This window comes from Bombyx mandarina, chromosome 16 (assembly GCF_030267445.1).
Source record: "Bombyx mandarina strain Sakado chromosome 16, ASM3026744v2".
NCBI classification, from domain to species: domain Eukaryota; kingdom Metazoa; phylum Arthropoda; class Insecta; order Lepidoptera; family Bombycidae; genus Bombyx; species Bombyx mandarina.
This window is the reverse complement of record NC_143222.1, coordinates 12,536,508-12,557,879: the sequence shown is the minus strand read 5'-3', so window position 1 is coordinate 12,557,879 and position 21,372 is coordinate 12,536,508. Positions and strand designations below refer to the sequence as shown.

Genomic DNA, 21,372 nt, shown 5'->3' with positions numbered 1-21,372 from the left:
AACACGTGGTTAGTGAATTTCATCCACGATCTTTCGGATCGGAAAACTTACGTTCTTTATAACCTTTATTTGATTACTGTTTTCTGTTTGCTCAAGATTGTCTTCAGCAATTGTGTAAACAGGTTTAATTTAACAAAACCTTATCACGACTGTAGGATGGTATGTATATGTAATATGTATCTCACAATGTTATCCTTAAAATCAAATTAGTTTCGGATGCTTTTTTTTTGCTGATTCGTGTTTTTTGTATGATACAGTGATTAGTCTTAGACTTAACATTGAAAAGGTTAAAACAAAAACCTTCACTTGATGCAGTTTGAGCTGATGAGCAGATGTTTTTTTTATATTTTTTTATTGCCTTTGTAGGCAGACGAGCATACGGCCCACCTGATGGTGAGTGGTTACCGTCGCCCATGGACTTCAGCAATGCCAGGGGCAGAGCCAAGCCGCTGCCTACCGATACCGAAGCCCCACAATACCTAATCTGCTATTGTGGGGCTTGATAAAATCTTGACTATACTCCCGAGCCACGGGATCAGCTCAGCGAGTTATTTCAGATTACAGGAACCCATTAAAAGTACAAAAAGACTTACCACATTGTACATAATTTTTATTTTCTGCAAAAACTTCACTATTCGTATACTCTTCGTATTTCTTACGAGAAATAATTGTTTACTTATCTGATGGTGGTGCGTAATCTAAGGCTGAATGGCTTGTTTATTTCTGTATTGAAGCAATAATGTTTTTTGCTTCACAAGAAGGAACAGGCTATTCCATTGCAATATAGATTTCGATTACGTATATCATTCACGCCGCAATTTTTATGGACAACGGTAGTAAAATTCCGTCTAGTTTGGCCAACATTCCGAAAGGATAGCTGACCTGAACTTGTATATAAGATAGGTCCTCTGATAATTCGACTGGCTATCAACATAAAACTCGGATCAAGAACAGTTAAAATATACTTCTATTGGAACACTCTTTCTTGCTTCAATTTGATTCGGAGTCAACTTGGACGATCTAAAGCCCTTAGTTAGCAATCGATTTATCAGAATCGACTCGCCTGAACCAGTTCTGTTCGAACACCGGATGTAGAGAATTCAACAGAGACAGGTAGCAGCGTCTGTGGCTCTTAAGCATTGATATTGAAACATATATCAACGTTGCCGACGTTTTTTGCCTAGCAGGCAACGAACGTATCAATGCTGAAATCAGCTGACGGGGTCAACGGTTTCGTGTGACGCGGGGGGCGGGGTGTCTTCGCTTTTAATAGTTTGCGGGTACGAAAAATTGTATCTCGTCAAACCACAAGTGTTTATCCTTAGCAAATGAATATCGAATTGTGTTTACGTAGCTTTTTATTATCGTTACGACTTCAGGATGTTACAACTTTTATTTAACTTTAGAATTGATGCCGGTTAAATTGCCAACGGGTATAAAACAAATGCTATATGTTACATATTATTATGTTTAATTTTTTTGTTGTTGTTGAAGAAACAGTATTTTGTTTGGTGTTTCGAAAACGGAGACGTAAAAATGAATTTCGATTACGCAGAACTTCTTGTTATTCGATGCTTATGTTATTCAAATATATTAATTGATAAAGACGCGTCTAGCTGTACGTTCGTTTTTACTGGTGGTAGGACAGCTATGAGAACCAATGTCTCCATCCTCGAAGAGTTGAAGGTCACCAAGCGCCTGCTGACTATGTGCCAGGAAAGGATCCGGAGTTTCTTTGGGCACATAATGCGATCCTCATTGCACAGCCTGGAGAAACTCACAATTCTCGGACAGATGGAGGGGAAGCGCGCTAGAGGAAGAGCGCCAGCTAGATGGGTTGACCAACTCAAGGAGGTGACTGGAGGCCAGATATGGGGAGCGGTACATATGGCGCAGAACCGGACCGAGTGGAGAAGATTGACATACAGTCACGATCCTCAGCATTGAGGGAACGACCAGAAAGAAAAGAAGAAGGACCTCTTGTGAGTCCGCAAGGGTAGGTACCACCGCCCTGCCTATTTCTGCCGTGAAGCGGTAATGCGTTTCGGGCTGAAGGGTAGGGCAGCCTATGTAACTATACTGAGATCTTAGAACTTATATCTCAAGGTGCGTGGCGCATTTACGTTGTAGATGTCTATGGGCTCCAGTAACCACTTAACACCAGGTGGGCTGTGAGCTCGTCCACCCATCTAAGCAATAAAAAAAAAAACAACTGTATACTTAAACTATACTAGAAACTTGAAACATTGTTATGTCACAACATTATTTTAATTGCCATTTAAGTGCCTGTATTGAACACAGAAGTTCGTTGATAACCGCGTAAAGATTGATTCAGCTATCGGGGATTTAAGTAGATCATAAACGCATCGACTGAACGGTAAAAAGGTTTTTTTATATATTTTTGAGTGCTTACGGTTCTCCACTCCATCTTCGCGACCCGTATACCAATTAACTACTTCTTTCTAACATTTTTACTATCGTCATTGTAGGATAAGGGGCCTAGTTTGGATACTCTATCCTGGATCAATACGAATGTTTTTTATTTATTTTTTGCTTAGATGGGTGGACTAGCTCTCAGCCCACCTGGTGTTAAGTGGTTACTGGGGCCCATAGACATCCACAACGTAAATGCGCCACCCACCTTGAGATATAAGTTCTAAGGTCTCAAGTATAGTTACAACGGCTGCCCCGTCCTTCAAGCCGAAATGCATTACTGCTTCACGGCAGAAATAGGCAGGGTGGTGGTACCTACCCGCGCGGACTCACAAGAGGTCCTACCACCAAACTTTAAAGATTAAACGGTTCTTCTGTAAAGTAACAAAAATGTATCCTCGGTATATATCTAAAAGAGGAAACAACTGCAAATGCCAATTAATTCGTTCCAAGATTTCATTTTTGATCGGGAGACGAATTCGTAGACCCGTGACAGGGTCCAGTCATAGTCATAGTTAAGGTCATAATAGATGATGATATGAATCTATTCGCATACACTACACTCCATTTCGAAAAAGCGGCACGACACGAGAACCCTGTGATCGTGGCCGCCGGTAACTGCATTCTCGATCCTGCGGACTGAATGGTAAACAGTCGACGTCGCCCTAAACACGTCATTACAGATCCTCCCGATCCATTAACGGTGCTTTTAGGTACCACAAGCACCGGTCACCGTCCTCGTCGAACCCGTCGCTTGCGGCGAAGGGCTCGATAAGTGAATTAACCCATAGACACAGCCCACTGAGTTTCTCCCCGGATCTTCTCAGTGGGTCGCGTTTCCGATCCGGTGGTAGATTCTGCGAAGCAATTCTCTTGCTAGGGTTAGTGTTAGCAACACCGTCATGTTTGAGCCCCGTGAGCTCTCCGACTTTTTAGGTTACGCTGACAGCCTCTCAAGGCTATCAGCTTAGGTAGGAAAACAAAAAGCACACACAATGATAAGATCTTTATCATCTTCTTCTTAGTCGCATACTTCATTGCTGAAGGTCGTGTCCCTGAAAGCCCTTCGTAGCTCTTTGTACCATCAGCTTCCATTTCCTTAGGTTTTCGGCTTCTCTCAGGGCGGTCGTAACAGAGAGTCCAGTGAGCGCAGTTATTTGACCTGACCAACGGTTTGGTGGCCGGCCGGCGGGTCTCTTCCCTGCTACCTTACCCACTACAGTCAATCTTTCAAGGTAGTCTGGTTGCCGTCGAGCAATGTGACCAAAGTAACCAAGAACCTTCTGGTAGCAAATCGTCGACAGTCTCGTTTCTACGCGAAGTACTTTATCATAATGTTTGTGTATTTACATGCTTGCGTAAATAAATTTGATCGTTCGTGCCAATGTTTTCAGACAAAAAAATTGTTACTTACCGCTGTTATCAAATTTAAATTAGATACTACGTTAGAATAAATTTAAACAGTCGTTGTTGATTCTTTTTTTTTTAGCCTTCGACGTAATTTACTTTAGAAAAACGTGTTTAATTGCGGTGTTTAAAATTAAATGGTAACAACTAATTTGAATAGCATTTTTGTATCAGAATTTTAATAGACTGGGTGGAAATTTTTGAATTCTCATTCTCCCTGTAACGAAATGTGTAGTCAACGGAATTATTCTCCGCGGCCCTTAGTAGAGCATATCCCTATAGTAACGTTATAAATATTCATAGGTAGGCAGCGGCTTGGCCCTGCCCCTGGCATTGCTGAGGTCCATGGGCGACGGTAACCCCTCACCGTCAGGTGGGCCGTATGCTCGTCTGTCTACAAGGGCAATAAAAAAAAAACATACAAAATTGGACATTGTTTATTTGGGCGTAAACATTAATTTCAGCTTTGTCATTAAATTAAATTTAGATAATGGCTCCAGGCTTGCATAGAGTTAACTGCTGTCAACGGCCACTGAGACGACAAAATGAATGTATAAGTTGTTCTTCTTAATATAGAGCCTCTCCTCGTTTTTTTTTCGGGATTACTGTTGGCCCAGGGGCCTTTCCAGTTTCACCGGGACAGGGGGGCGAGCAAAGGCTCAGCTAGGAGGGGTGGGATTTGCCAACAACTGCCCGAGTACCGCCAAAGGAGACCTAACAACTCTAAAGCAGCTGCTTCGCGAATGAATCTACTGCCGGATCGAAACCGCGAAAAGTTCCGGCGAGAAACTCAGCGGGCTGATGCCTGGGTTAAGACCCTTTTCTACTGCGGGCCGTTTGTTTCTTTCGCGGCGGCAATAAGCGTAATATCGATACCTGTGTGCGCTCTTAACACGCCCCACCCGTAATTAGAGAGAACAAATCGTCTTCTCGCATTAAAACTGTTTAATCTCAAAACTTACTAATTTTACAGGTGAGTGTTTTAAAGGTTTAACATTTTTTTTTTATTGCTTAGTTGAGTGACCGAGCTCACAGCCCATCTGGTGTTAAGTGGTTACTGGAGCCCATAGACATCTATAACGTAAATGCGCCATCCACCTTGAGATAAGTTCTAAGGTCTTAACGCTTTCAACACCCTACCCTGGAGTTGTATTCGGGAGGCTCTGAAATACCATCGCGTGCCTCCCTACCTCCGCCGCACGGTAGGGGCTTATCTGGAGGGTAGATGCGTCACTTATCGGGGACGTGACGGTGCCGGTCGGCACCTCATGTCGTGCGGTGTTCCACAGGGATCGGTCTTGGGACCGCTCCTGTGGAACATCGGCTACGACTGGGTGCTGAGAGGCGAGCTCCCGTCGGGCGCCAACTTGACGTGTTATGCGGACGACACGCTTGTCACTGCCCGGGGGAGCTCGCACAGGGAAGCGACGTTGATAGCCGCGGCTGCGGTGTCACTGGTGGTGAACCGCATCCGGCGCCTGGGCCTGGAGGTAGCCCTAAACAAGTCGGAGGCTATGGTGTTTCATGGCCCCCGACGTGCGCCGGCGCCGGGATCACACATCGTGGTAAGTGGGACCCGGATAGCTGTCGAATCCACCATGAAGTATCTGGGATTGGTGCTCGACAGCCGATGGGAATTCGGGCCCCACTTCCGGCGGCTGGTGCCCAAGCTGATGGGTGCAGCGGGCGCGTTTTCAACGTTGCTTCCCAATTTGGGGGGCCCGAGCGCCGCCTGTAGGCGGTTGTACGTGGGAATCGTGCGGTCCATGGCCCTGTATGGGGCCCCTGTGTGGGCGATGGACATGACGGCCAGCACACTCGCCATTCTGCGTAAGCCGCAGAGGGTGATGGCCGTCAGAGTCATCCGCGGGTACCGCACGATTTCCTACGAGGCGGCTTGCGTCCTGGCCGGATCCCCGCCCTGGGACCTAGAGGCGAAAGTACTCGCGTCATTATATCGATGGCGCGAGGAAGAGCGGGCACGGGGCTCGAGGCTGGTGCAGCGGCAGATCGCGCTGCGCCGAGAGGAGCTCCGTCTGGCCTTGGTGGCGGAATGGCGGCAAAGGCTTCTGCGCCCTACCGCCGGCCTCGCAACCGTCGAGGCGATCCGGCCAGTACTCGACGACTGGCTCGGGAGAAGGCACGGATCCCTGTCGTTTAGGGTGACACAGGTGCTGTCGGGGCACGGTTGCTTCGGCAAGTACCTGTGCCGCATAGACAGGGATCCGGACGCTCGGTGCCACCACTGCGTCCACTGCGGGGAGGACACGGCGCAACACACGCTCGCCGAGTGTGTAGCTTGGGAGGAGCAGCGCCGTGTCCTCAAAAATGAAGTAGGAAGCGATCTGTCGCTGCCGGCCGTAGTGCGGAGGATGGTCGGCAGCGCAGAGTCGTGGGACGCGGTGGTGTCCTTCTGCGAGGACGTGATGTCGCAGAAGGAAACTGCGGAACGGGAGAGGGAGATCTCGACTCCCTTCCCCGGCCGCAGAAGGCGCACCGGGCGCAGGACAAGGGCGGACAACGCCCTTTTCCGCCCCCCATGAATGGGTCCAGGGGCGAGGGACTTGGGAAAGCCCTCGCCCCCTATTCGATGGACCTGAGACGGAGGCGTATGCGGGTGTCGGCGCGTGCCTCTGAGGCGATGCACGGAGTAGCTGAACGCCTCACTACTCCGTGCAGGAGACGAGGCCTGGACAGACCGGGCCAGCACTGGTGTGGGGCTGCGGAAGAATCTGGATTCCCGCGGCCCTGCGCGCACGTGTGGGTGGACATCGGGGTGGTTTTAGCCGGTAGGAGTCCGGCACGCCCCTCCGCTTTTCCCCAGGCGGAGGTAGTCCATGAGGATTTCCCCCAGAAAAAAAAAAAAAAAAAAAAAAGTTCTAAGGTCTTAGTATAGTAAAGTTACCACGGCTGCCCCACTCTTCAAACCAAAACGCATTACTGCTTCACGGCAGAAATGGGTGGGGTGCTGGTACCTACCCGTGCGGACTCACAAGAGGTCCTACCACCAGTAAAAAAACATGTAATATATTTAATATTAATCATATTTGCAACATTTATTTTTTATTTTTTACCAGTTACCTTATCTGTCTTTTAAAGTAAGATAAAACAATTTTAATAGTAGTCAAAACATAGGTTAACTAAAAAAAACAACCTAAATTCCGCTCTTTTGACAGTATTTATGAGAAAAAAACTGGTGATACCAAATATTTACGCATATTAACTCAATTTCGAATATTTTTGGAAATCTTACACTTTTAATTAATGCGAAAAGGCGAAATGTAAACATGTTATGAGCGACGAGTCGCGTTGAGCTACGAAAGTAATCAGTGTGCTTAGTGCGAGTTTGTTAAGGTTCTCGATAGCGCAAAAGTTAACCCTATTTTGTATGCAGTTGGAACAGTGCCCCTAGCGGCAAACGTACGCAAACGATCCAATTCCATACAAATATGAGCTAACTTTTACGCTATCGAGAACGTTAAAAAACTCGCACTAAGCACACAGACGTAAAATTTGAGAACAAAACTTTGAGAGACTCTACTGTTTTTGCCTACAAGGTCACACAGGCGGAAACTTGTATGTATGTCTATGTATTCCGGTAGTCATTTAACATCAAGCTAGCCGTAAACTCGACAACGATCCTAAATTTTGCCTATAAAATGTATATTTACGTGTTAGCACATTGTTGTGCTGTGTCAAACACGAATTTTTAATTATTCGGATCTAATTTTAAACATTCCGTTTTTTTATATTGCCTTTGTAGGCAGACGAAAATACGGCCCGCCTGATGGTGAGTGGTTAGCGTCGCCCGTGGACTTCAGCAATGCCAGGGGCAGAGCCAAGCCGCTGCCTAACGCAAATTAATTTATTGTTAGATGCTTCAAAATACGAAATAATACCTAGTCAGGTCATAAATTCTGTCACATGTTTAATGTAAAATAATTGAAACAAGTTTATTCATTATGTAACCATTCATATACCAAAATGAACTTAACAAAACATAGATTCTTATGACACTAAAGTTTATTCAAAATGACCTCCGTGATTTTGAATACAGGCCTTCAATCTGCGCGGCCAGTCGTCTATCGCAGCACGAACGAGGTCCATGTCAATATCGGCGGCTGCCTTAATCAAGGATGTCTTGAGTGACTCCAAATTGGGATGAGGCTTTGAGCACGCCTTTTCCCCCAAGTGTTGCCATATCTTGTAATCTAACGGATTCAAATCTGGACTGGAGGAGGGCCAGTCTTCGTGCCGGATGAAGTCGATTTCACGCGCCGCCAGCCAGTCTTGTGTGCTCTTCGCTCTATGAGCTGGCGCCGAATCTTGTTGGAATACCCAGTGCCTGTTATTGAACATGGTATGAGAAACAGGTTCCACAAGGTTCGTCAGGACTGTATTTTGATACACAACTGCATTCGTTTTTACACCTTTCTCACAAAAATGTACCTCTGTTAAGCCCCAATAAGAAACTCCCAACCATACCATGAGCGAGGATGGAAAATGACGTCGTTGGACACGCGGAATACGGTTGCTCGCTTCTTCACTACTGTGTGCGTACACCTTATCATTTTGTTTGTTGTAGCTCTCTTCTACGGTAAAAAATTTTTCATCCGAAAAAAGAATTTCCCGATATTTTTTCCCGCGTACCGCTTCAACAAAGTGCGGCATCTCTTCAGTCTCAGGTCCATTAGACGAGCATTCAAACGATGTCCTGTTTTTCTTCGATATGCCCGAAGCCCTAAGTCTTCATTTAACACCCTTTTCACCGTGGTTCTGCTTAACCCCATCTGAAGGGCCAACAGTTTCTGCTTACGTTTGGGATTTTTTTGAATTCGCGCCTTCACAGCTTTTATCACTGCTGGAGTCCTAACAGACCGAGGGCGACCACTTCTTGACCTGTCATCTACACTAGAGTCTTCATTGTATAGTTTGATGGTACCATAAACGAATCTTTTGGTTATATTCAAAATTTTCAGTATGTTAAAAATTTGAATTGGCGCGTAACCGCAACGATGCAACGCAATAACTGCAATACGGTCTTCTTTAAGCGTCCACTCCATATTTAAAAATGAGTAAAATTCTAAAAGTATACATTTTTATTTTCATGAACAATTCGAAATTCGAATTCAATAAACTTTTTTGTGGCCAGCATTCTAAAAGAAAAGTTTTTGCTGTGTGACAATACTTATGACCTGACTAGTTATAATAACATAGCTGATAGCTTATCTAATTTAGTCTTAAGTATAATAAGTTAAAGTATCAGGTATCCCAGGTGAATTGATACATGACACTTATAGGGTCATACGTGCAAGCGTTTTTACTTACTAAAATGTAACTAAAGACGGTACTATGAAGAGTTTTAGTTTTGATGATTTTTTTTTTAACAGGATAGTTGATTTATTTAATAATCCTGTTATTTTTTTGCGTTACAACGTTTATTTCGAAGTTATTAAGGGCGATCCGTGTTTATATTTTTAAGCCAAGCTTATCCTATAACAGTATGGTTATGGTCCTTTTAATATTGAAGAGGTCACGATGTGTACAGAGTTCAACAGTACTAAAATATCGAAGATATTGATTTACAATGTCAGAGTACACACACTAAATGGCCGTTGCAAATAATCAATAGTAGTGAGAACGCTGCTATTACGTTTTATCTTCTAAGATCGTGTTAAAATCTGACCGTTAATATTAGACACGTTAGAAAGTCACCTACTCTGAAGTATAGATGAAGCAGAAAGGTAGTAATTGAAAAAAAAACAGCACAACCTAATTGGTTTGTTTTTTTTTTTTATTGCTTAGATGGGTGGACGAGCTCACAGCCCATCTGGTGCTAAGTGGTTACTGGAGCCCATAGACATCTATAACGTAAATGCGCCACCCACCTTGAGATATAAGTTCTAAGGTCTCCAGTATAGTTACAACGGCTGCCCCGCCCGTTAAACCGAACCGCATTACTACTTCACGGCAGAAATAGGTAGGGTGGTGGTGGTACCTACCCGCGCGGACTCTAAGAGGTTCTACCACCAGGAAAACTCTCTAAATGTGATGATCTTTGAAAAATAATTTGGGAATACGCGCTTTTCCATCACCCGGTTATATGCCGGTCAAGCCCATATGGTCAGATCTGGTTAAGAGAGCGGTTGGTGGTAGTATATACCAAACGATCCATGCCACCCGTGACCGAAAACGATGGAAGAAAGTCACGTGTGATCGCGATCCTCAGCAGTGAGGGACAGATGAAGAAGAAAAACGGTCCGTGTGAACATTTGCAAGGATAAGGCATATAACTATACTTGAGACCTTAGACTTATATCTCAAAGTGGGTGGCGCATTTACGTTGTGGATGTCTATGGGCTCCAGTAACCACTTAACACCAGGAGGGCTGTGAGCTCGTCCACCTATCTAAGCAAAAAAAAAAAAAAAGTTGAGTCCTTAAATTCTGAAAGATCCCTAAAATGGTATGCATACTAAAATTTTGGTATTTCTAACATCCCTGATGTACGTTGGTATAATGCCTATGTTATTAATGAGGTCTGTGATACGATACGATTTCGACGAAAACGAATCCATCATTGTAACTGGTTTTGGCACGTCGACCTTGGCGTTATGTGACATTGAAAATAAAATGAATCTGTGTTTAGATTTGTATGCCGCGGCTTCGTCGTTGTTACCGATGAAAAACAGGCACACGTTTTAATTTGTCGAAGTTTAAAAGCAGAATCGGTTGTTCAGTGAAATGACTGGGGCTGGTAATGTAAATTTTGAAGTCGCCGTGGCCTAACGGATAAGACGTCCGGTGCATTCGTGTTGAGCGATGCACCGGTGTTCGAATCCCGCAGGCGGGTACCAATTTTTCTAATGAAATACGTACCCAACAAATGTTCACGATTGACTTCCACGGTGAAGGAATAGCATCGTGTAATAAAAATGAAACCCGCAAAATTATAATTTGCGTAATTACTGGTGGTAGGACCTCTTGTGAGTCCACACGGGTAGGTACCACCGCCCCGCCTATTTCTACCGTGAAGCAGTAATGCGTTTCGGTTTGAAGTGTGGGGCAGCCGTTGTGACTATACTGAGACCTTAGAACTATATCTCAAGGTGTGTGGCGCATTTGCGTTGTAGGTGTCTATGGGCTCCAGTAACCACTTAACACCAGGTGGGCTTTGAGCTCGTCCACACAGCTAAGAAATAAATAAAAAATTCAACGAGAGTCTTATTGAATCCGGCAAAATGGTTGGAACCACAAAACTGGTAGTTATATATATATATCCTTTTAAAAAAAAGAATTGAGTTTCGCAAAATGATTCAATAAATAACAGAAACAGGTTTTAAAATATATAAATAACTCTATTTGTTATTCATCGGATTTAAATTTATAATTTCAAATGAAAATTAAAAAAAAAAAAATTCGTTTATACATTGCTGATTCATTTTGATAACTCATTTATCGAAGAACTTGAGGCACCGGTTTTTAAATGGAAACTTTCCCAGTTGATACCTTTTACGTTGAGAGCGTTCGCTAAGGAGGGATGTTTTGGGAAAATCCACCACCCTAAGGGGGGTTAGATAAGAAATCAACGATTAAAAGGAAGCCCGTCATTTTCAAAGAACAAGCAAAACGAAATATCATATTATTTGCTTCTGGTTATGAATAAACGCAAACGTGAAAGCTCATATGAACTCAAATTAATGTAATGATTGTAACTTCGTCAGTGTTGAATGAATATTCTTATTATCTATATATTAATACGTAAAGCAAAAACTTTGTATCCCTTTTTACGAAAATTGCGCGGACGGGCGGTGTATGAAATTTTCCACACTTATAGAGAATATAGAGAAGAAGTGAACAATGCTTATTTTTTTTTTAAATAATGCATAAGAGATACATTAAATCAACAAAGAAAACATTACACACACTACATACCATTTATTTGACGCACACACGCATGCATACTATTTATTGTCAAACTTTTGTTCTTGGCGTCTGTTGTAAAATTGAGAATAGATTAAATATTGTTTGCCTTTGTTAATATTTTTATAGTGTAGTCTTGGCGAAATTTGTGATTATAGAAGTATAAAATACAATCATAACAGTGTACAAAATTACAATTCCAATTAATTATAGTCGAATTTCGACTACTGCGGGACCACTAGTTCTTATTATTATAATTCTTCTTATTATTGAATTAAATATTTTATTGGATGGACGGTGGGTAACGCAATGTTCAAATGTCAACGAATCACTCTCGAGTGTCGGAAGTACCTACGTCGTAAATAATATGATGACAACAGGAAAACGCGAGAAATGACGTAGAAGCAGGTTTAATCATACATTCCTATTATTTTTACACTTCGTATAGTAATCGGCAAACTTCTTGAGCAAATGACCTTGACTGCGCAGAACCGAATTTTAGATCACTTTGGTGGTGAGGGTGAGGCGCGACGGCAGGGGAAATCGTATCGAGCGCGTTATTGGTAGATCAGTCGAACCTTGCGTCCCGCACCGCGCCCTCGTTCCGCTTGCTCCCAAAAGTACGCTTGCGTACAGTGGAAAGTCTATCGTTATTAATCGTTAAGTTATTTGTTATAATTGCTTGTGGACTTTGTTGCCATTGCTATTTGATGAGTGTTTGTTGATTTTTTATAAAACATACACTATGCCGTGACAAACTGGTGTAGTACTTAAAAGAAAGGGTAGAAAATTTGTGTACGACGTATATTGCTTCATTATAAAACAGGGGAAGAATGATATGGAAAAATTAAAACAGACTTCGGAAGCAACAAAAACATCAGTGAGTACTGTTAGGTGCATTATTAACGAAGCTAAAGGCTCTGGCTTGCTCGCCGTGTTTCGGATTCCGGGTAAGAAAAGATCAGGGAAGAAGAAAGTTACCGGAATGGATAGTTTCGTTCAATCTGTAATAAAAAGATGTAATCATAATAACTACGTAACAAGCAGCGAAACTCCGTATCGTAGAAAGGCTTCGAAAAATTTAAAGAAGATATAAATTTTAATGGCTCGGAATGAAGCTTACGACGAATTATGAAAGAGCTAGGCTTCAGATGGAAAAAAAGAACAGAAAATAATCGGAAGCTGGTAAATGAAAAAAGTAACATTCGATTACTACGAATCGAATATCTTCAAAAAATAATTAATTATAGACAAAAAAGAAGATCGAATCGACCGAGTTGTAAACTACGCCGATGAGCCCTATGTCGACTCATCACGATGATAGCGACTCGGGTGATGAAAACAGTGATGATGATGATGGTCAAGATTATGATAACGAAAAAAAAATTACAAATACCAGCTTCGCTTCAACTGAACGAAGACCTGGCAACAGCTGTAGTTTTGACTTAATAGAAGGAATATCTATTTTACCCCAAGATTAAATTATTACACCTATATGTTTTGTTGATGTTCTAATAAATATATAAATAAATACATATGTTGATTTTAATAATTTAATAGCATTATGACGCAAAGTAAATAATGTTTTTGCACGTGAGTGTACCATGCGCAAACTTACCCCCACTACGTCAACAAATGCTCAAGAAGTTTGCCGGTTATTATATAAGACATTTTAATATTGGATTTCTTATATTTATAAGAAATACATTTGAATATATATATATATTTTATTTCTTAGACGGGTGGACGAGCTCACAGCCCACCTGGTGTCGAGTGGTAACTGGAGCCCAGAGACATCTACAACGTCAATGCGCCACCCACCTTGAGATATAAGTTCTAAGGTCTCCAGTATAGTTACAACGGCTGCCCCGCCCTTTAAACCGAAACGCATTACTACTTCACGGCAGAAATAGGTAGGGTGGTGGTACCTACCCGTGCGGACTCATAAGTGGTCCTCCGGATCCTTCACCATGGAAGTCTATCGTGAACATTTGTTAAGTACGTATTTGATTAGAAAAATTGGTACGATTGATACGTACAGATTCGAATACCGTTGCATCGCTAGACACGAATGCACCGGGCGTCTGATCCTTTAGGCCACGACGACTTGAATGCAGTAATCTAAGAAATATAATTGTATATGATCTGTTATCGGATGAAAAGGCTTTATTATTATTGCTAAAAAAATATATAGTGACGTATATTCAATTATGTATTGATTCGCCCTTGTTAAGGCTTTGCGTATTGAGTTTTTTTTGCGCACAAAAAGTCGGACAAGATTAAAAATCACCTAAGCACGTTACGCGATCCCTGTCAAATTTTGCCAACACGGAAATCACACACGAATCGAGCACGTGCTAATCCAGTCAACAAATACGTTTTAATATTATCACTAAGTAGTTTGGTGATTTATTTATTCATCTAAATAAAACCGGACGGTTTTTTTTTTCGGTGCGTGGGTAACACGTTAAATATTAATATAAATGGTTCTTTGTTGTTCTGGAAATTTTTTTGTACGTTAAATTTTTATGTTTTGCGAATATTTATTGAAGACATGAGTGGATGAAGGCGATATGATACAATTTGTTAATTTTGGGAAAACGGGCAACAAACTTTTGCTACTTGTACTTTTTCTTCGTATACGACTCCTTCATCACATGCAATTTCTAAAAATAGCCTTTAAATCCGGAGTTTTAAGGTCTATTATGGTTTATAGGCACATAACACCTTCATTCAATGGAAAACCTCAAAAATTTTAAAAATGGTATTTAACCCCTTCGACCACTCATATTTTCAATTAATATATTTAATCCGGATTTTTTATTTCATGTTTTATTGCCCAACCGATTACGGCACGCCCTATCATTTACTATTGAAAATTTGGTATATAGATGTTAAAATAAATAATAATAATAATAATAATGGTTGGTTCGAAGTTAGTATCAGTTGAATGGAATCTTTTAAATGTATTCAACTGATAATTATTTTTAACAAATATATATTTTTTATTTGCTTGGTTTTGGTAATTTTAAGTATGTTTCAATGGTACTATGAAGACTTGTTGTTGTTGTCTGAAATAAAATAAATCATTCATTCATTCATTCATTAGGAGATTTCCCCATTTTTGTGAAGCGGAGACTAAAAACAGTGTATCATATTGGATACCACCCCGCAAACTTTGACATCAATATTCACTATAGTCCTTCCTCTCTGTCTCTCAACATTTATTTATGTAAAGCTCTTGTTTTAATTATCACTCTCCTTATCCTTCGATCGAATTGTAGAGCGGAAGGTTGAAACTCTATAGATTAGATCACGGATGGTTCGAAATGAAATTCTCCAAAACATTATTGTGATCAAGAAAATAATAAAATAGGAAAACGTACACTAACATCTCGGAGCGTGGTCGTTTATTTCTGTCAAGGTCAACGACAATATCTCACGCGACCACGGAGCGAAAACGAACCGTAAACTATGATCAGAATGTGTTTTGATTGCGCAATACGATTTTGCGAAAAGACACAGAGGCGAGTCCGTTTAGCTGTGTTTAAGAGGCGATTGTACAAACCAGTGCTAGCTCTCAAGATTTAGGTTTATTTTTTCTAATTGACCTTGGGGGAGGCATACGAGCGTGCGACTCGCCTTATGATGTGTGGTTATATTGTTGCTAATGGATGTCAGCAATGTTGGCCGCTGAAAGAAATGTCATAACGCTCAGAAAAAGCCCAATTGCTTAGATGGGTGGACGAGCTCACAGCCCACCTGGTGTTAAGTGGTTACTGGAGCTCATAGACATCTACAACGTAAATGCGCCACCCACCTTGAGATATAAGTTCTAAGGTCTCAGTATAGTTACAACGGCTGCCCCACCCTTCATAAGCTTAGATTCATTTTATGTTTTCAAATTTTGTCTACTGTTTTATTATTTATGGAGACATTAAAGAAAAGAAAAATACAATTTCCAAAATGTAATAACGAAAATAAAGACATAACGAATTAAAACTATTACAGACTAAGTTTAATGATGCGTGAACAACTAACAATGAACTTGAAAGATAAGTAATTGAAACACAATTAAGCACTAGTCTATCGACTGAAGCACTAACTTTTTCTGGAAGATTCGTGGTCCGCGGGCGGCGTCTCTACCACTCCGCCCGCATGCGTACCCCTCAAAGACCTACACGGAGTAATAAATAGGGGCGTGCGCGTTATAATCTTTATATTTTGTCGATGTTTTTGAGATTTTATCGTTGTTTTTCGGTTACCTGTTATGTTCCTCAATGTTAGGAAACAAACGCGAGAGCATCAGTGGTGGTAAATTCAGCGAAGCACTGCTCTTGCTAGGGCTAGTGTTAGCTAATTACTGTTGTGCTAATGTTACTGGTGGTAGGACCTCTTGTGAGTCCGCGCGGGTAGGTACCACCACCCCGCCTATTTCTGCCGTGAAGCAGTAATGCGTTTCGGTTTGAAGGGTAGGGCAGCCGGTGTAATTGTACTGAGATCTTAGAACTTATATCTCAACGTGGGTGTCGCATTTACGTTGCAGATGTCTATGGGCTCCAGTAACCAGTTAACATCAGGTGGGCTGTGAGCTCGTCCACCCATCAAAGCAATAAAAAAAATCTCGAAGCTCCTTACACGTTAGATGAACATAGTATGGGTTATACGAGGTTATTACGAGAGGTAAAAAAAAATTAGCGTCAGGTAGATTACCTATGTTACCTAATGATTATAATTCTATAAGTCCACCCATCTAAGCAATAAAAAAAAATCTCGAAGCTCCTTACACGTTAGATGAACATAGTATGGGTTATACGAGGTTATTACGAGAGGTAAAAAAAAAATAGCGTCAGGTAGATTACTTATGTTACCTACGGATTATAAATCTATAATCTTCCTGCGTCTAGTTGATGAAGAGGCTCCGCCAAGTGGTCGGCCAGAGGTTTTTCGAGGCCATCATGAAGGCAACCTTCTACGGGCAGTTCGTAGCCGGAGAGGACCAGAACAAAATCCGACCGACTATTGAAAGGTTTGTAAAGCGGTTCTTGAAGAAATTCAATGCTTAATCTATACACTAATATATAAATCTACAGTGGTTTTTACGGATGTACCGTTATAACTACTGAACCATGCATCCGATTTACTTGAAAGTTGGTATCCAGGTATTTAGGCAGCGGCTTGGCTCTGCTCCTGGCATTGCTGAAGTCCATGGGCGACGGTAACCACTTACCATCAGGTGGGCCGTACGCTCGTCTGCCTACAAAGGCAATAAAAAAAAAAAAAAAAATATCCATGTAGAAAATACATGGATAGGCTAATATTTATATGAGTGTTGGACTCCCTAATAATAATGAAAATAAATAATAATGTTAATTTTAAATGCGCAGCGAAGCGGGCGAGTACGGCTACTATTTATATATGTATATTGATTAAAAAACAGATCGAAATGTATCTCTTAATGTTCAGATTTATAGTTGTGTGTTATAAGCCCGGTAGGTACCGGCTAGGTACTATCATTCTGCTTATTTCTGCCGGAGAGTCGATAGTTTTCTATTGTTCGTCTAGGATCTTGTAAGCATCAGGTGGGTCGATAGTTTATTTACGAATAAAAATCACTATCAACCCTTAGTTTTAACCAAAATACACTCGTATGTATTATCATGTCGTATAAAAATTTTTGACCGTTTATTATACTTATATTGGAAATCGCCTTAAACGATAAGATCATCAACTTATAATTCTATGTTGATGATTATGACATAAGGCACACTCAACACAGCCCTAAAACCGATTTTCCATTTCAGGCTCCGTTCTTTCGGCGTCAAGTCGATCTTGGATTACTCCGTTGAGGAAGACCTGTCCCAGGAGGAGGCAGAGAAACGTGAAGTCAGGTAAAAATAATGTGTATTAAAGGTTTTGGCGAATAATTAAGACCCACAGACACAGCCCACTGAGTTTCTCGCCGGATCTTCTCAGTGGGTCGCGTTTCCGATCCGGTGATAGTTTCTGCGAAGCACTGCTCTTGCTAGGGTCAGTATTAGCAACTTTCCGGTTTGAGCCTCGTGAGCTCACCTACACACGCTAGGGTAAGCTGAAATAGTCTCTCAAGGCTATCAGCATAGGTAGGATAACAAAAAAAAGCGAATAAATATAATCCGGCATCTTGCAGAGCACTGTCGGGCGCGTTTATACAGCATTATCGTGCTAATGACTTCTGCATATTTACTCGAATGTTGTATTTGAATATTAGAGAACAATTTTGGAAACACGTGGAAACCGTGATGGACTGACTGGGTTGATTCTCGCGTGAAATGTAGAGCTTCCTAATTAATGATAATTTGTTAATGTTTTGCATGATTCGCTCGATCAGATTGAAAGAGATCAGAGATTCCATAAAAATATATATATAATTTAAAATCAAAGAAGACGATCTAATGGTAACCCAAAATCAAATAAAAAATATATATTTAAAGTTTTTGTTTGTCCCAGCAATTCTGGTCCGGATTTATTATTAGGTTGACGTAATGAAATTTGTGTATTGTCAGCGGAACTCGATATACTTAAGTCCGAACTCAGAGGTTAATCGGAGACGTTTTGAAGTTAGTGAAAATTACATTGACAGATTCAGATTGACGTCGTAAAATTCAAATCTATTCAATGTTTGGATTAGGTTAGGGCTTAGGGCACCCTAGGGCACCCACCCTGGGCAGCGGCTCAAAATATCTTTGAGGTCTACTCCCTATATCTGCAAGCCGTCAAGTTCCAAATACTCCGCGTGCCCCTTATACGCGAATACCTCGTAGGAGATTCGGATCCCTAGCCCGAAAAAAAAGGGTTTAGGGTACCCGCATTACGTCGAAGCTGACTATGTTAATGTGTTCTTAAGCGTTTAGTTAGGTTGCACAAACAGCACGTTAGCATTTATTAAATTATAATCTATCTTTCGAATACACAGTGTGAAATCAAGTCCTGATCCCAAGTGTTCACTTGTGATGTAGTGGAAGATGCTTTTCACATTATGATGGAGTGTGCGCGGAACGATGATTTGAGACAATAATTCTTTGCAAAATAAACAGATTTTCGACAAGTCGGAGGTGTAAATTACGTATTAGCCTGTCCGGAATCCAAAATTGCTAAGTAGCTTTTTAAAATAGTTTTGGTGGGCCTTCAGAGACGATAACAGTTTATTTTTTAATATAATTATTTTGTTATTCTCTTTTGTTGCACAATGGAGTGGCATATTCACTAGGTGAATAATTCATTAAATAAAAATAAAAAAACGTGTTTAATCTGTTGTGAGTCCGCGCGGGTAGGTACCACCACCCTGCCTACTTCTGCCGTGAAGCAGTAATGCATTTCAGTTTGAAGGGTGGGGCAGCCGTTGTAACTATACTTGAGACCTTAGAACTTATATCTCAAGGTGGGTGGCGCATTTACATTGTTGACATCTATGGGCTACAGTAACCACTTAACACCAGGTGGGCCGTGAGCTCGTCCGCCCAACTAAACTAAAAAAAAAAAAAATTTACAGAAATATGTCGTCCTTCCAGAGTACGAAAATATGTCATACGTAATTACAAGTGGCGGATAATTTCTGAAGTTAAAAAGACATTGTAAATCTTGCGATCTTGATCCATTAAAAATCGGCAATGTTTTTAAACGGAAAATCGTTTTTAGTGTGAAGAGCAGAAGCTATATAACTCCATGAAACGAGCTCAGCACAACGGATAGCACTTTTGTTTTGCGAAACAATAGCCGTTGGCTCGATACGGTCTATCAATGGCTTCTTGTTTTGATGTCAAAAGTAGTTAGGCGCTAATGTGTTCCATTGTATTTATATATAGGTGCGGTCCTCGTAGCAGCGTAGATGGTAGCGTAGCGTTTCTATTGTACACTGTTATCGCTCAAACACAAAACTATCAGCGTCTTGGCTGTGCCTCTGTCTTTAGGACAATCATAGTTTCCTTTTTTACGGTAAACGGGTACATCTGCTCACGGCTTAGTTGATGTTTTTAGCGGAACCCAAAAACTTTTCAACAAAAATGACGCCACCCACCTTGAGATGTCTCATCACTACAAACTAGAACCCATGAGCTCTTCGCGAAAGAAATAAGTAGGATATAGGTTGTTCAATAAAAATATGAACATTAGAATTTTATTGTAAAATTGTAATGGTAACACCTAGTCCTAACTAAGTAATTTTAAGATTTGCTCTTGGCAACCCTATCTTCCGTTCCAGCCTTTTAGTCCCGTGCACGGCAAGTTGTAATTAAATTATAATAAAATTAAAATAGACGAAAATGTTTATTTTACAAGCCTGTATTTTATTTTATTTATACAGAGGTAGCTACACGTGTAATATCCACGTATATACGATTATCTCCTCTTACCTCTTACCGTATTTACGGTATCCAATTTCCAACTTGCTTATTTAAGCAAGTTGGAAATTGATAGTGTTTCGTGCCTTATTCTCCAGGACATTGAATGTAGAATTTAATTTTCTCTATCTCGAACATTGCACATTTTGTGCAATCAATTTCTATCGGTCAAGTAATTGAGAATGGTTTTAATCGCATCGGCAACTCGCGAAATTCTGTATTTAGTTTGAAGAATTTTGCCTTTACCTCTGTGATTTACGATACATGTTGACTACATTTATATGTGGCGAGCTAATCAGGAACTTTCGATAGTAAAAATTAGTAGATCTGAGGGCTCTTGCGTTCAACCGTAATTCACTCTAGAATTTACTACTACTACCCGTGTTACACGAGGGGATGCGCCTTTTCTTTGAGGAAGATTCCTTCAGGCAATTGTCCTAATGACAAGTTCCTCCCAGGAAATACTGAAGAGAGTCCCTTCGTTCTCTTCGACTAAAAAATTAATACAAAAAGAAAGTCGCTCACGCTTTTATAAAAACACGGCCTTAAACAACAGACGACCTTCCTCGTTACGTAAATTACTATTTGAAGACGTAGTGTGGAGTAGACATGTGTACATATGACATAGAGGCCCGTGATTTTTGTCGGTTTTCAAACTTATATAAGAATTTTCTTGGTTATATTTCAGCAAAACTGCGTGCGCATACCTCCGTGCCTACGTCAAATAGTTCGAACATGCCAACCGCGTTTTGTTATAATTTTATACGCGAAACACTGTGTGTTGTTAAGCGAATACATGGGAATGTAAACATGTGCCGCCATTATGAAGTCGTCGTGGCCTAAAGGATAAGGCGTCCGGTGCATTCGTATCAAGCGATGCGACGGTATCGGTGTTCGAATCCCGCGGGACAGATACCAGTTTTTCTAATGATAAAAGTACTTAACAAATGTTCACGAATAGCTTCCACGGTGAAAGAATAACATCGTGTAATAAAAATTAGGTCTGCAATAATTTTAATTTGCGTAATTACTGGTTGTAGGGCTTTGTGTGACTCCCGCACGTGTAGGTACCGCTACCCTGCTTAGTTCGACAGTAGCAGTAATGCGTTTGGGCTTAAAGGCTGGGGCAATCGTTGTACTGTAAAAACTGAGACTTAGAATTAATGTCTCAAGGTGGGTGGCGACATTGACGTTGTCCTACAGGCTCTGTTCACTCTTATTATTTGTTTTTTA

The 21,372-nt window shown here is 41.2% G+C and overlaps 1 protein-coding gene across 2 annotated transcripts in view; it reads left to right on the top strand.

Moving 5' to 3' along the window:
• slgA (proline dehydrogenase slgA) overlaps positions 1-21,372 on the top strand; it is a 37,090-nt gene that overhangs the window by 678 nt on the left and 15,040 nt on the right. For both annotated transcript variants that reach the window (XM_028170951.2, XM_028170952.2), the window contains exons 2-3: positions 16,669-16,790; positions 17,566-17,652. In XM_028170951.2, coding sequence (XP_028026752.1) covers positions 16,669-16,790; positions 17,566-17,652 — 209 coding nt within the window. The remainder of the gene's footprint in view (positions 1-16,668; positions 16,791-17,565; positions 17,653-21,372) is intronic.